Source organism: Pezoporus occidentalis, unplaced genomic scaffold (genome assembly GCF_034315485.1).
Source record: "Pezoporus occidentalis ecotype Australia unplaced genomic scaffold, CSIRO_AGI_Poc_V1 ctg4, whole genome shotgun sequence".
NCBI classification, from domain to species: Eukaryota; Metazoa; Chordata; class Aves; order Psittaciformes; family Psittacidae; genus Pezoporus; species Pezoporus occidentalis.
Genome location: NW_026915724.1, coordinates 21,895,804 through 21,909,290, shown reverse-complemented (window position 1 = coordinate 21,909,290; position 13,487 = coordinate 21,895,804). Strand labels below are relative to the sequence as shown.

Below are 13,487 nucleotides of genomic sequence, written 5' to 3'. Positions count from 1 at the left end.
CCATAAGAACATACCCTGAAACAAACAACACTGACACAGGAATGAAGAATACATCAGAGGTTCTTCTTCAGGAGCATGGACCCCTTTGAAATTAATACTGCTAAGAAATATATGCTTGATTTTCATGGTAACATTCAGATGCCTTTGACACAGGCTACTGGTCCATACTAGAGTGTTTACTAAGGACTTCTCTGCCCTTTAAATGGTGTGCTCTGGCATGATGCAAATTTTCAGCATCTATGTTACTATGCCTTAAAAAGTCTGATTAAATAAGAATTATTTACAGTAGTTGCTAGCTTACATGGGTTTAAAATGCAGCTTACAAGTAGTTTGGAACAAAATTAGCTACAATGACCAAAAAACCCCATACACGCAACTCCTAGTAACACTAATGGAAATTGTACACTGCTAACAAACATCAATTTGATAATGTTAAACATTGCTAAAATTGGAATAGTAAAACACACACTTATTTTAAACTTAGTCTTTACATAAGAGAAACAAATAGGTTCTGTGTTGATTCCACAAAATGAAGTTATGGTTAAATACAGCAGAGATCTGAGTAATTTCCACCAGAAACCTTGGATGATTATAAAAAAGGAGAATATTGACAGGATGGGCATAATCTGGAAAAAATGAAGAATCCAGAAGATGCTTTTATTCTTCTGTTTCTACTAGCTGTCAACATGAATAGCTAGCTTTGATTTTGCTGCATTTTTCGTTGTTTTTACAAGCTGTTATGATCTAAGCCTCCATGGTCACAAATTCTTGCAGAAGACCCTGGTGGAGGTAACTTCACAGAGTATTATGCTTTTTCAGTGGACAGTTATTGAAAAAGAAAATAACTTCAAGAGGCAGGCATAGCTTCCAAAAAGCTTTCATGGCAAAAGCAACCAGGAAGGAAATCAATTTACTAGTTGCCTTCAAAAGCCTTCATGAGAAAGCTCCTATGGAGATCAACTGGAAATTAAGACTACTTATGAAAAAATGGAGAGATACCACTTGGGCGTAATGAGATAAGCTGGCAAAGGAAAAATGCTCTAAACTATACAACAATTATGCTGAATTTAGTCCATGAAGTATATTTAAAAAGAAAACTGCAGTTAAGAGCCAAACAGCCTGCAAAAATTAGTAGCAGATTTTTTTCGCTCTAGGAGCTAGAGATCACAAAAAGATTGACTAATCTGTTCCAGCCTTCAAAAGAGCAGGGGGAGCCCACGTAACAAAATATGATTTATTCACCAGTTATGAGTAAGAGGGTCAGGAGCATAGGGTACTGAGAAATACTAAAAAAGTCCTGATTTGTACCTCAGTTATGAGTGTGTAATGACTCCTCCAACTTCAGAGAAGTGCTGGACTTTCTTTGTACTAGAAAGGGTCAGAATAAGGCATAGAGCCAAACTGTGCTACCAGAGATCAAACACACCCTTCCCCCAGCTCACAGAGAGCTGAAGGGGCTGTTATAATTCCTCATGCCGTATTTCACATCTCTACCTTGACTTGCCCCACACAGGGGAGGACAAAACTCCCCTCCGCCAAGCAGAGAAGCCAGATTCCAAGTTGCATAACAGGCTTGAGTTTACATTTCCCTAACTTCCAGATTCTTCATTTACTCAGAGGAGGTCAAGCAGGCACGGCCATCAGGACACAAGCTGCCATGGGCATGGTCCTGACAAACCAGGTCCATGACACATGTCATGGTCACACATCTCTCCCAGCAGGTGGGTTTCGTATTTACCTGGATGATCTTTTCTGTAAACTTTTCTTGCTCCTCTCGGTGAAGTCTTGTCTCCTGCTCAAGCTGAGCCTGAAGCTCCTGTATCGATACATTCTGTACAGGTAAAACATGGGAATCCCTGAGCTGATCAGCAGGACAAAGGGATAGGTTTAGCAGAAAATGTGTCTCCGTGGTGGAAAAAAAGAAGGAGAAAAGGAAAGAACTGCAGGACAGACATCTGCACAACCCATGGTTATCAATAGTTTAAACCAAAGCACAGTGTGCAAACAAACAGCAATGCCCTAAATATGTGTGGGAATTTCCTGTGTGGCTTCTTCTGAAAACTAAAGCTGGGATGCTGATGTTATATGTTGGATATTCCCTTCAGGCCTCTGCTCTGGGTTTCTACTCAAAACAATTACTCCACAAATGTCACAGGGATAAGCTGTGTGAGCCTGAGATCTGACCAAAATGCTTAAGTGTCTCCCCTTTCAGGTCCTACACCATTCTAATCTTAATACTTCTGGTTTTATGTTATCTTTAGGTTTGGCATTCCATCCACTGTACTTCTGGATGTTATTTAATCAAAAAATAAAGACCCAAGAAGGCAGAGTCAGATGTCATCATTTACACTATGTTAATTAATCTGGTGACACTTATATTCCTGATCAGAACTTTTCTGTCTCTCACACTGGATCTAAAACTGACTTGTCTGTACAAAGATGATGCTTGGCCAGATGCCATCCCCTTCACATGTGTGACTACAGAAAACACTATGGCACCAAACTCCTGCTTCCCACAGTAAAGACACATTTAAGGCAGAGATCACTTCAGGCTTCAAAGCGTAATCCCAAATTCTCTGCCGGTCAATGTCCAGTGTGCTTCAACCTCAGCAGCTGCAAAGATGTAACACAGGTCGTGGGACCACTCTCAGGGCCTGCACTGCCATTTTCCCTCTGACATCAGCCCTGGCACTCGTATCCTCTCCCCAGGCACTACTTCCACTTCCCAAGAGCAAAACCAGCTGCTGTTGCTGTTTGGGATGTGGCTGCTCTTGCTGGGACACTTCTGGTTATTCAAAAAGTATTTGTCACTGGAACAGAGGCTGCTCTGCTCCTCTAGGGAAAAAGATCGAAGAATCCCATAAATCACCGGCAGGAAGAGACTTGCCTGGAAAATGAAATTCGCCCTTACATACACTTTCTGGGCCTTATCAGTTCCTTTTTGTCTTGATTCACTTATTGACTTGTGCAAGTATGTTTTGTACCTGAGGAAAAGATACTCCCAGCCCTCTGAAATGTATGCGTGAAGTGACCAAGACGAATGTTATCTGCCTTACTGATTTAATCTTACACTTTAATGTGTCTGCAGATATTTTGCATTGCAGAAAGGCAAAATCTGGTCACAATAATCACTGATCTTAGTATGCTTCTCCTTCCAGCCATACGATTACGCATTTAGGTAGGTAGAAATACTGTTGGTCTTGGGATTCCTGAAACTGGAAGCTGAATCAGAGCAGCAAAATTTACCAGGAAGGTAAGGTGTGAGTTTTCTCTATGCACTTCACACTTGTGTTTTCCAATGAACAACAGTTTGGTAAAAGATCATTTGTTCTAATTCAGACTAGAGTTAATTGGAATCACTTAGTTAGTGTATACGGATAACACCTTATGTCTGCAAAATTAAAGCAAGAAAATTATTAACTCATACAGATTTTTGATAAACGTAGCTCATGAAAAGCCAAGTTTCAGGAAACTTGGGTGATGGGATTGTGTGATAACTGTTGGAACTACTAAGAAGAGATTAAATACATCATAAAGACAGACTATTACATGCACACTAAACAGTGCAAATCATCTTACAATTGCCTTGCCTCTTTGAAGACAGTATATTTTCAGAAGTGGTAAAGAAAACATGACAAAAAGCACTTCATGCATGAATGCAGAGCTGCACAACTTTTTCCTTCCAGTGCAACCTGAGGACTCTTCATAATCTATAATGTCATGTAATGTCATTTCTACCAGTAGCATTGTGATTCATACGCTCAAATCAAGGGGGATAAGCTTACTTGAGCACCTTATAGATTGCTGCTAAATGTCTGGATCACGAATGAAGAATAGGTAGAAATGCATTGTGATATTTGTGTATGCAGTTCAGGTATCCAGTATTACACTGATGGATGTCTATATGTTTACACATGGAAATCAGGCCCTATCATACATAACCATGTAATCAGCAGGGTTTAGTCTGTGGCACAACTGTAGTTTTGGCTTGATTTGGAAAACAACACTGCTACAAAATTAACACAAAAATCGGTAACCTGTTAACTTCCATTCTTTGTTTCCTTTGTGCTCATTAACAAATGCTCTACATGAAGAACAGAAAAAACCTTGAGACTGCCACTACACATTGTACTGACACCACAGAAACAGACACAAACCCACAAGACACGAACATAATATAACTGGAACTAAGACCTACTGCTATTCCACCACAGCACCACAGAAACAGCTACACTTCATTCACAGCTTCAAACCGACAGATGGTTTCCCAATTAATGCATTTCCAGATCCACTTCCATTCCTGTCCTCTTGGACAGGCAGTGCCAAATCCTTCTGCTGAACCCTTTTCTCTCACCTGTTACCACTCCAGAACAAGCTAATCCATGCCAATGCCTTTACCTCAAGAGGAAAGCAGAGAAAATTCATCCACGCTTTGGGGGCTTCACCATCACATCCTTATTGCACTGACCCCTTTACACCCCTCTCAGCATTTTGACAGCTTTTCAGGTTACAATCCAGCTCACACAATCCTACATTTCTCCCACAACTTGTTTTCACGTGATTGCCAGGCACCATGAGGTACAGCTGGGTTTCACTCATCCTTTTTCTCCATTTTACCATAGCTAATTACAACCTCAATTTGCCTGCAAACTCAATCAATTTATATGCAACAACTGTGAACATCAAATTTCATGGAATGTTTCTTTTTGTTCTTTTTTTTTTTCAGGAGAAATTGAAGGAGGAGCATACCCTAAGGAGGCAGGGTAGAAAGATGCTCTCCAGCATTTGTGTGTAATTACAAGGAAACCAAAAGATAAACATCTTAAGCTGTTTCCCTAATGCTATGTTATATGCTTTGATATTTGGACCTTACATTTGACCATGCAGTTTAAAAACTGCTACTTTTTCATATGTGACTGCTGACCATTGCATACATACAATCAATCAGATCAGAAAGGCACTTCCAGTGCATTTTGTATTACTTTTTATAAGCAATACACATATAACTGAATTCTCAGAGGCTGCTTCTCAAGATGTACTCTTCTCCTCACCCCTTGAAAATAAATTACATTTATCCCATTTGCTACAAGAGGCAGTTGTGTAGTTATTTGTCTGTGCTTATATGGAGAGAGAACACTTTGCTCTAAGTCTTTAAAAAAACACCCCATTGTATGGATAGTACACAAAGTCTCACCGAGTTCAGTTAGGACTTCAATATCCAGATTTACATCATAAAGGGTCTTTCAAGCCATTATATTGTCAACCTTTACAGAATCTTGCATAGCAAGAAAGAGTACAATTCATCAAAGTAAATTATTCTTGCTGCCCCTAATCTTGGTGGGAAGGAATACTGTCAGCACCAGTTTGTCTTTTTCTTCCCACAGCTTTGCATTGGAGGAACAGTGGGCACTAAGACATACAACTTGCTACGTGTCCTCATTTGTTGAGGGTTGTGGTGGGTTTTTTTTGTTTTTATTTTTTGTTTTGGTTTGCTTCCCCCCCCCCCCCCCCCCCCAAAAGAAAGGGACATCATGATGTATAAAACATTCACGGCTTGCTTTCTGTGAAAGCAAAATCTTAAATCAGGGCAAGAGAAAAGGATGTGCAAATTCTCAGCACATGGCTGGGAGCTGCAGCAAAAGCCATCCAGCTGAAAAGTTCTCACAGGGAATAATGAAAATTGCACAGAAGGAACACAGATATTCCAAACCCAGCTAAAAATACAACTTTCAAAACACAGACCAAAATTCTCCCCATATAGCCAAAATGGTCCATACAGAAGTTTTGATTCAAAGCAGGTGATAAAGTGACTTACCTAACTTGCACATCACTGTATCTGGCTGGTCCACACTGAACCCAGGGATTAATTTAACAGTAATAGAGATGTTTTATAATTCTTATGGGCATGATAAGTAAGGAAAATGGATGAACAGAACAAGAATGGACTAGAAGAAATTATTCTTCAGTGTATGCTCTTCCCACTTTATTACTAGACCTTGTGGAAGACTTGCTTTTTAAGACATGCTCTCACCTTCTCTAGCCTATTTAATTTCATCTTGATTTTAAGTACTTTGTAACTTTTATTAGTGGTAGCTAACTGTTAGAGAGAAATATGAAAATTGAAACCTAAAATTCAAAAATACGCTGAATATTTGGGTATCAGCAAACAAACCATGTAGAACAGACTTACCTGTCAGATTTTCAGCATCAGACATCATTTAACTTCCTTCTTTCCTCTCTGTATCAGAAGAAAGAGGGTAGCCCTAAATCTCAATGAGGATGCCCCATCCCTGGCAGTGTTCAAGGCCAGACTGGATGGGGGTTTGAGCAACCTGGTTTAGTGGAATGTGTCCATGCCCAAGGCAGGGTGGCTGGAACTAGATGGTTTTTAAGGTCCCTTCCAACCCAAACCATTCCATGATTCTATCTGCTTTTATTTTAATTCTCTTGTGACAACTTCTTCCTTGTAAGTGAATTCACTTCAGTGGTTGCTTTTCCATAACCTAGAGTTGTCAGAGGTTTTGTGGCACTTTTCTACACAGAAACAAATGTGTAAGTCTTTAAAAGCCATGTGTGAAAATAATCCAAATCTGAAATGCAAAGATAAGTGCTTTTGCCTTTGGTGAAACGTACTTGGGTAAGGGCAGAACTGATGCCCTCTGAAGAAGCAAACAGCTAAGAGATACAGCTCCCTTTTGGAGCATTAGGTATCAAATATGTATGTATCAAATATATCAAACAGACTATATTTGGTCATATATGAATGTGAAAGAGTGAAATTTTTCTTCTCCAGAATGCCTTCTTGTTTCTGAATAAACAGAAAGAGGTGGCTGAAGGAGGTAAAATGGGTAAAATTCACCAGATGAAAAATTATTTATCAGTTTTCCCATTAGTTCCAATTTGTTGCCATAGTAATCATTTGATTTGTGCCGGACATCTGTTCCACAAAGCATTGTGCTCCCTTTTTTAAGTTCCTCTGTGTCGTTTAGTCAGGGCAGTTCTCACTTGTTCACTTGCTTTTTCTATGGATGGTGAAGAATGATTTCCCCCTCCCACCATAACCCAGCTCTGCAAAAATCATGAATAATGGATCGAACATCCACTCCAATGGGCTCCAACCTCCAGCAACAACAGCTGAATGCTTGTTTCAGCAAGAAAACAAAGCCCTGCTCTAAGGCATTTTTGAGATATAATTTCCCTTGGACTGTGACTCTAACCCACCTCTTTAACATGCAAATACATTCTAATGATACTGTTGCACTAACAACTGCAGTGCAAAGCCCAAACAAAGGCAGATGTTTACAGTTAGGCTACTGGGTAGTTTCAAGCACAAGTCAGTATGCATTTTTCATATTTAATCAAACAATTAGGCTCCCACAATGCTTATTTTTAGAAATGGGAGAAGTGGCTAAATGGAAGCTGCTCAGCATTGTTTGGGAAAACTTTCATTTAAAATTCAGCTGGGAAAAAAATCAAATTGGGAAAAATTAGAAAAATGGGTTTGCTTGCTTAAAAAGAAAACACCAGCCTCATTGAAATATGTTGCTCTAATGTGGGAAGTCCATATGCAGTAAGAAGATCATCAATCAATGTTATCCACTAGCCAGTGCATATATTTTCACTTCTAGAGAATGCAAATAACAGCTTATGTGTAGCCATCTCTGCTGTGGGCATTGAAAGCTTTGAGTATCCATCTGAATTTTCTGTGGTAATTAAAACACCCCTTTGGTATTTGAATAGTATTTTTTTCCTGCTCATTCATCTGGTACAAAAAAATGTTAGGTTTTGCTAGTGGGGTGTATGACATCAAAAAACAGTAAAAATTACATTATACAAAATTATTTGGATGAATCTTCTGCTTCACTTGGGTTTGAATATTACAGGTTCTAGGATTTCAGTTTCAGTGTAAAGCAGCATAATATTCGTTGTTGCTTAAGTAAACCTGACTGAAGCAAAGGCCTTAGTCTTCAACATTTTCTCAAGTGAGGCCATTTAAGACCCGGCCTTCCCCATCTTTTGAGCACATCTGGACATAAGCTAGCTAGTTTCTACCTTTGATTACAATTACTGGCTTGTTCCTTGTCAGGCTATGGTGTGAAACTATCCACCCTCTGTTTAAAGGCAGATTGCTGTACATAGTTTACACACCGTCATTCCATGCTGAGAGAGTTAAAAAAGATGTTGTGCTAAAATTACCCAAATCCTTAATTTTCACAAAGGACTCATATATATAGGATTTAATATAATAACAAGGCTAACGTAAGGTAAAGCGGAATTAATAAAGATAACAGAATTTAAACAGAAGTATTGCAAACATTTTCTGTGGGCATTTTCTAACCTAATCTACAATAACTATTGACCAGTACAATTGCAAAAGGCTCCATGCTGAACAGCAAGGCTTCTCTACCTCATTGGCCCATTTCACGGCTGCTGAAGACAGATTTACCTTTCAGTGACTTACGGTGTCCTGGGTTTATCAGATATCCCTCCTGAAGTTTATTAAGTAAAGGTGAGAAGTTGGAAGAGAAGCAGCTGAACAAATAAATTATAGTAATACTACCAAAACTCTGCACTGTCAGGATAATTCGAAACAAGCAAAACAAAACCAGCAAAGAATTACCTGTGTTAAGATGAAGGGCCACTCTCCCTTTGATATTCAACACAGCATCAAGCTGCTTGGCTACCAGCCGCCTGAAGCTTTTTGTTCCTACCCTGCTTTCTAGTGGTTGCTATCACTTACAAACCTAGCTGTTCCAGTCAGCATTCTCCTTTTCCCAGAGTCACTTAGGGGTTTCAGATATATTAAGGACTGCACACTTGTTTTTGGAGTTATAAACACATTAAAACTCATCCTTCACTAGAAGCTACGCTAACCACCCCAGTTTCAAGGTGGATTTGGCTTCCCAGTGGCCAGCAGAAAGGTTTTTCAGTGCTCCAAGCTTGCCTTTATGGAGACAGATTAGAAATAAGTTTCTTCAGGACTCATTGTAGTGTCTGGATAATCTATGTTCATGAGAAAGCAGCTAAGGAGATGTTAACTGAGGCGGATACGGCCTCTGCATGGATGAAGGTTTAAATAAAAACTGATTCATGCTTTTGATGAATGGAAAAGTACTCAACAACCCAAACAATGGAGAATTCTCCTTTAAGGAAGTTGTTTTGGAAGCTGCAGGGTGCTGTGTTCCTTTCTGAGAATCACCATGAACACCAGCCTCAAACTTTCTCCTGCGCAGACTACTGCCAGGCAAAATGTAAAACAATCTCTATCTATAGACTATTCAGATTTAAAATATCCAATAAAGTGAAACCTGGAAGCATGATTTCACATCAGAGATGTGAATCCCTTTTCCAGGGATCTTTCATTTCATACTCAATTTAGTGGGTCCCTGAGCCATGTTTTCCCACTTAGCAAAGCTACTGGGAGCAGGGTGATGAGTCCAACGTGAGGACCAATTTGCTTGTCTGAAACTGCAAGGGGGAAAAGAGGTCAATCACAAATGTCGTAACACAGGTGCTCTGTTTGGTCCAATTTAATCCCCCAACCCCTGGCTTCTGTTACTCATCTCCTGGCTAAGGCAGCAGGAGGCAGTGAGTAAGATGGGCTGCTTTGCTGACCTCTAGACTGAAACAGCCCTTGTCTCCTGGCCTGTAGAGTTTAATGTCTCCATCAGCTCTGCGGTGTGGGTCGGTGGTGGCTCGCTGGTGGTGAATCTCTTGCTCCTCTCCACGATCTTGTTTGAGCTGCCACTCCATCTGATCCCTCAGTTTGGACTGTTAGGTGCATGGGCGGTTTATAACAAAAAAACAAAAGGACAGAAGGGAATAAAGAAAACAAAAATGGGTAAGGTAGACGACTGAAAAACTACAAGACAAAGAAAAGCGTGAACAGAAAAACCAACTTAAATACAGTGGCATAAGAAAGTGAAGAGAACAAAACCAAAATGAGGATGAGCAAAATGATGGGCTGAAACATCTGAAAAGCAAAAAAGAGAAAGAGAGGAAAAAAGAATGCAAACACTGGTTATGAGGCGCATGCAATGAGGATGCATGAGTCAAACCAACAGCAAGCATACAAGTCATGAAGGATACGGGACACAAGGCTCTTCCTTCCTTACTTGTGCTGTGCAGAAAAGCCATATCCAGTGTGGCAGTTGTGGCAGTTTAGACATGCGCCCATGGGCAACGCTTTAGGCAAGGCAGTCCTTCGCTGGCTACAGAGCTTCTCACTCGCTGCTCGGTTAGGGGAGTGAGCTGTAAGCAGGCTTTTCAAAACACATCACTTAGAAAACTGCATTTGGTTGGGTTCTTTTGGCAAGGCTTTTGAGAACACGCCTGACCCTTTTATGAGAGAGCATGGTAAAGACCTCCTCACATTTCTTAGCAATGCTGCTAATTTACATTCATCAGATTCTTTTTTTTTTTTTTTTTAATTAATCTCCTCTTTCATGGGAAAACACTGCTGTTACAGACAAAAAGAAGACCAATCTCTATAGCACCAGTGGATTAGCCTTTTTGCCATGAGGAACCGCCTCTGAATCAAAGGAGTTGTGCAAACAAATAAAAGAAAAAAGCCTATAAAGTGTTTGTTTAACTTTACACACTTAAATACATTGCAGGTCTGAAATCATAACAAAGCAGCTGTGAGGAAAATCAGCTCTAAGGTAGCGATGCCAGAAAGAAAGAGAAACGATAAACAGAAGGCAAACAACGGGCCAACCTACCTGGAAGTCGGTGATTAACTCCTTCCCCAGGTTACCAATAGGAGAGTCTCGGGACATGGATGTCATTGTGGATAGAAAACTGGAAGACTCTGTGAGATGGGGAAGAGGGGAGAGGTCTTCCATCTGCTCCTTAAGGCCCTCCCCAATGTGATCAACCTTCTCCAGGAAGGTCTGTAGCTCCTTCCGGAAAGCTTTCATCCTGGAGTTGACGGTGTCCAGGAGCTCTGGTTCGTGCTTATCTTCTCTCCGTTCCTCACCACTTCTGAAATCCAGCTCGGTGGATGGGCTGCTGGTTACATGCACCTTGGCATCATAAATCAAGCTGTCTGTATCAGTGATAAGGCGGTCCACGGTCCTTTCCAGCCGCTCAGCCTCACGTTTGATGTTAATTAAAAACTCTGTGTCCTCTTTCACTCTCATGAGCTCAGTGGAGCACAGGTCACTGACTTCTGATGGCTTCCCACTCCCAAAACCTGATGTCTTCTCATAAACTTCTTCAGAGTCACTCTCACCCCCAATGGGCCCCTCTCTCCTTGGCTGGGGTGGGCGACCCTCTTCACTGTCACTCTCCTTTCTCCCAGCATCGCTATCAGCGTCGCTGTCCCTGGGGCTGGAAGTGCGCAGGCCCAGGTGAGAGGCAAGATCATAACGTTGGACGTTGGACATCAGGACCCTGTTCTCATACTGGAGCTTCATCACTTTCCCACTCAGCTCATTGATTTGCAACCTGGCTGACTTCAGCTCCTCTTGCAATGTCCCACCACACTTGGATGCCGTGTCATCCAACCAGCCCGGCTCCTGGCCTGGATCGAACTTGAATTTGTTCAGCTCGTTCGTTAGCTGCTTGTTGTGATCCTCAATTTCAGAGATCGACCGCCTCAGCAGCTCTGCTTCCTCTTCCACAAACTGCAGGTGCCGGCGCAGCTCCGTGGCTGACTCCACGGAGTCACCGTAGGGCGAGGTAGGAATGCTTGAAATGTGGTCCCTGCTGAGACACTCTTTTTCATACTGGCACCTCATATCCTCCATTTCAGCTTTAATCCCCCTGTTCTCCACCTCCAGTTCCACTATTTTCCTGCCCAGTATGTTGGCTTCCTCCTCCACCAACTTCAAACGAAGCTTCAGCTCTGCCTCCCTGGTGCTGGGTGGGCCCCCTGCCTCACCGGTAGGCAGGGGACTGTCCACATCTCCATAGATGGACTTATACTTCTGGAGCTCTTGCTCCAGTTCGTCCTTCTCCTTCCCCAGTTTGGCCATCTTCTTACGCATCAGCGCTGCCTCCTCTTTGGCAAACTGGAGCTGGCACTTCAAATCAGCACTGTCCTCCTGCCAAGAATAATCAAGCCCCCCCCACCCCAAGATTATATTACAATAGAGCATCTTATTTTGCAAAGTCTTCTCCTCCCCACCCTTTGAGCTGTATCTTTTAGGTATGCAAACAACACACAAACAGAGCTGCGCAAACCACACAACTGAGACACATCTCTTGGTCCTGGTTAAACTGGCAAAGCAGCCTGACCTGAGTTAGAGGGGAAAAAAAAATCACGTGTGCCTTTTGCAAGTGTTCAGTGATGCAAGAGTGCCAGCACAATGTTTAGTTTTTCTCAGATACTGAGCAAATTTTGTGGAAAACAAACACAGAATTATAAAATCATAGAATCACAGAACCACAGAATGGTTTGGGTTGAAAGGGACCTTAAAGATCATCTAGTTCCAACCACCCTGCATGGGCAGGGACAACTTCCACTAGAAAAAGTGATCCAAATAAAAGGGTCTATGATTTGTTGGCACTTTCTGTTCCATTTATGTTTAATGATACATCTGCTCCTTTTAGCATCATGAAACAAAGACTACTCAGATGAATTTACTCATCATAATCCCAAATCTCAGTCTCCTAAAGGTAGAAAGCATAAAAAAAAGTTTGCTAAGCTTCACAGTTGCCTTGCAAAGTGAAGACTTTCATTAGTCTTATCTCACAGTGCTGTGAAATAGCCAGAATGCCTAACTCGCTTTCCAAATAGGAAGCACATTGTTGTCTCTGCTGCTGCTATTACTGGGATAGACCAGATTGTGATCACTCTTTCTGGTATGGACAACTGTTCACAAGGGAGATTGGAGAAAACACGTGAAAAGGAAAGGAAAAAAATCATTAAACCATGGTAACATCCAAATCCATCCCATGTGAAAACTTGAACTTCTCATGAAGCACCAGGGTATTAAATGAGAGTTTGATCTTTTTGTGTGTGCTGGGCATTTCAAAGTGCTGCATCTCAACTCAAATGAAAACTCCAGTGTGTATTGTGCTGAAATAGGAGACAAGGTTAAGCAAATTCTAAGCCGATGAACAATTTCTTTGCATGAATCACTTCTGTGAATTGTCATGGAGATACAGCCACTTGGCCTGTAGGAGACAGACACATTTATCAGCATTAGCAGTATAATGGAAGGCAGGCTTTGAAAGATGATCTCTTGAGACAGCAGGTTTTATCATTGTTGGTAGGCCATGTGGACATATGTGCAAGTATCTATGGAAACTTCATTTCAGTCTCTGGAGCACCACTATCTTTCACAAGCACTGTTTTGTTATAACTCCTAATAATGGCAAACAAATCCAGAAGCAAACATGACTGACTTTAATTGTTCAGCCAGATGAGGCTATTAAAAAAAAGAAATAAAAATTTTACAAAACTAATTATGGCTCAGCAATCTGAGGCAATGATTTGATTTCTACAGCACATTGGGAACAGTGTCTTTTGCATTACCTAG

General features: G+C 41.2%; 1 protein-coding gene across 9 annotated transcripts in view; it reads right to left on the bottom strand.

The window, feature by feature from the left end:
- The window catches only part of MTCL1 (microtubule crosslinking factor 1), a 110,320-nt gene that overhangs the window by 34,044 nt on the left and 62,789 nt on the right, over window positions 1-13,487 (bottom strand). For 4 of the 9 annotated variants that reach the window (XM_062632983.1, XM_062632978.1, XM_062632979.1 and 1 more), the window contains 3 exons: window positions 10,722-12,047; window positions 9,616-9,771; window positions 1,739-1,831 (listed from right to left, as the gene is read on the bottom strand). In XM_062632983.1, the coding sequence (XP_062488967.1) occupies window positions 1,739-1,831; window positions 9,616-9,771; window positions 10,722-12,047 (1,575 nt within the window). The remainder of the gene's footprint in view (window positions 1-1,738; window positions 1,832-9,615; window positions 9,772-10,721; window positions 12,048-13,487) is intronic. The other 5 variants (XM_062632981.1, XM_062632986.1, XM_062632984.1 and 2 more) reach the window with 3 other exon arrangements.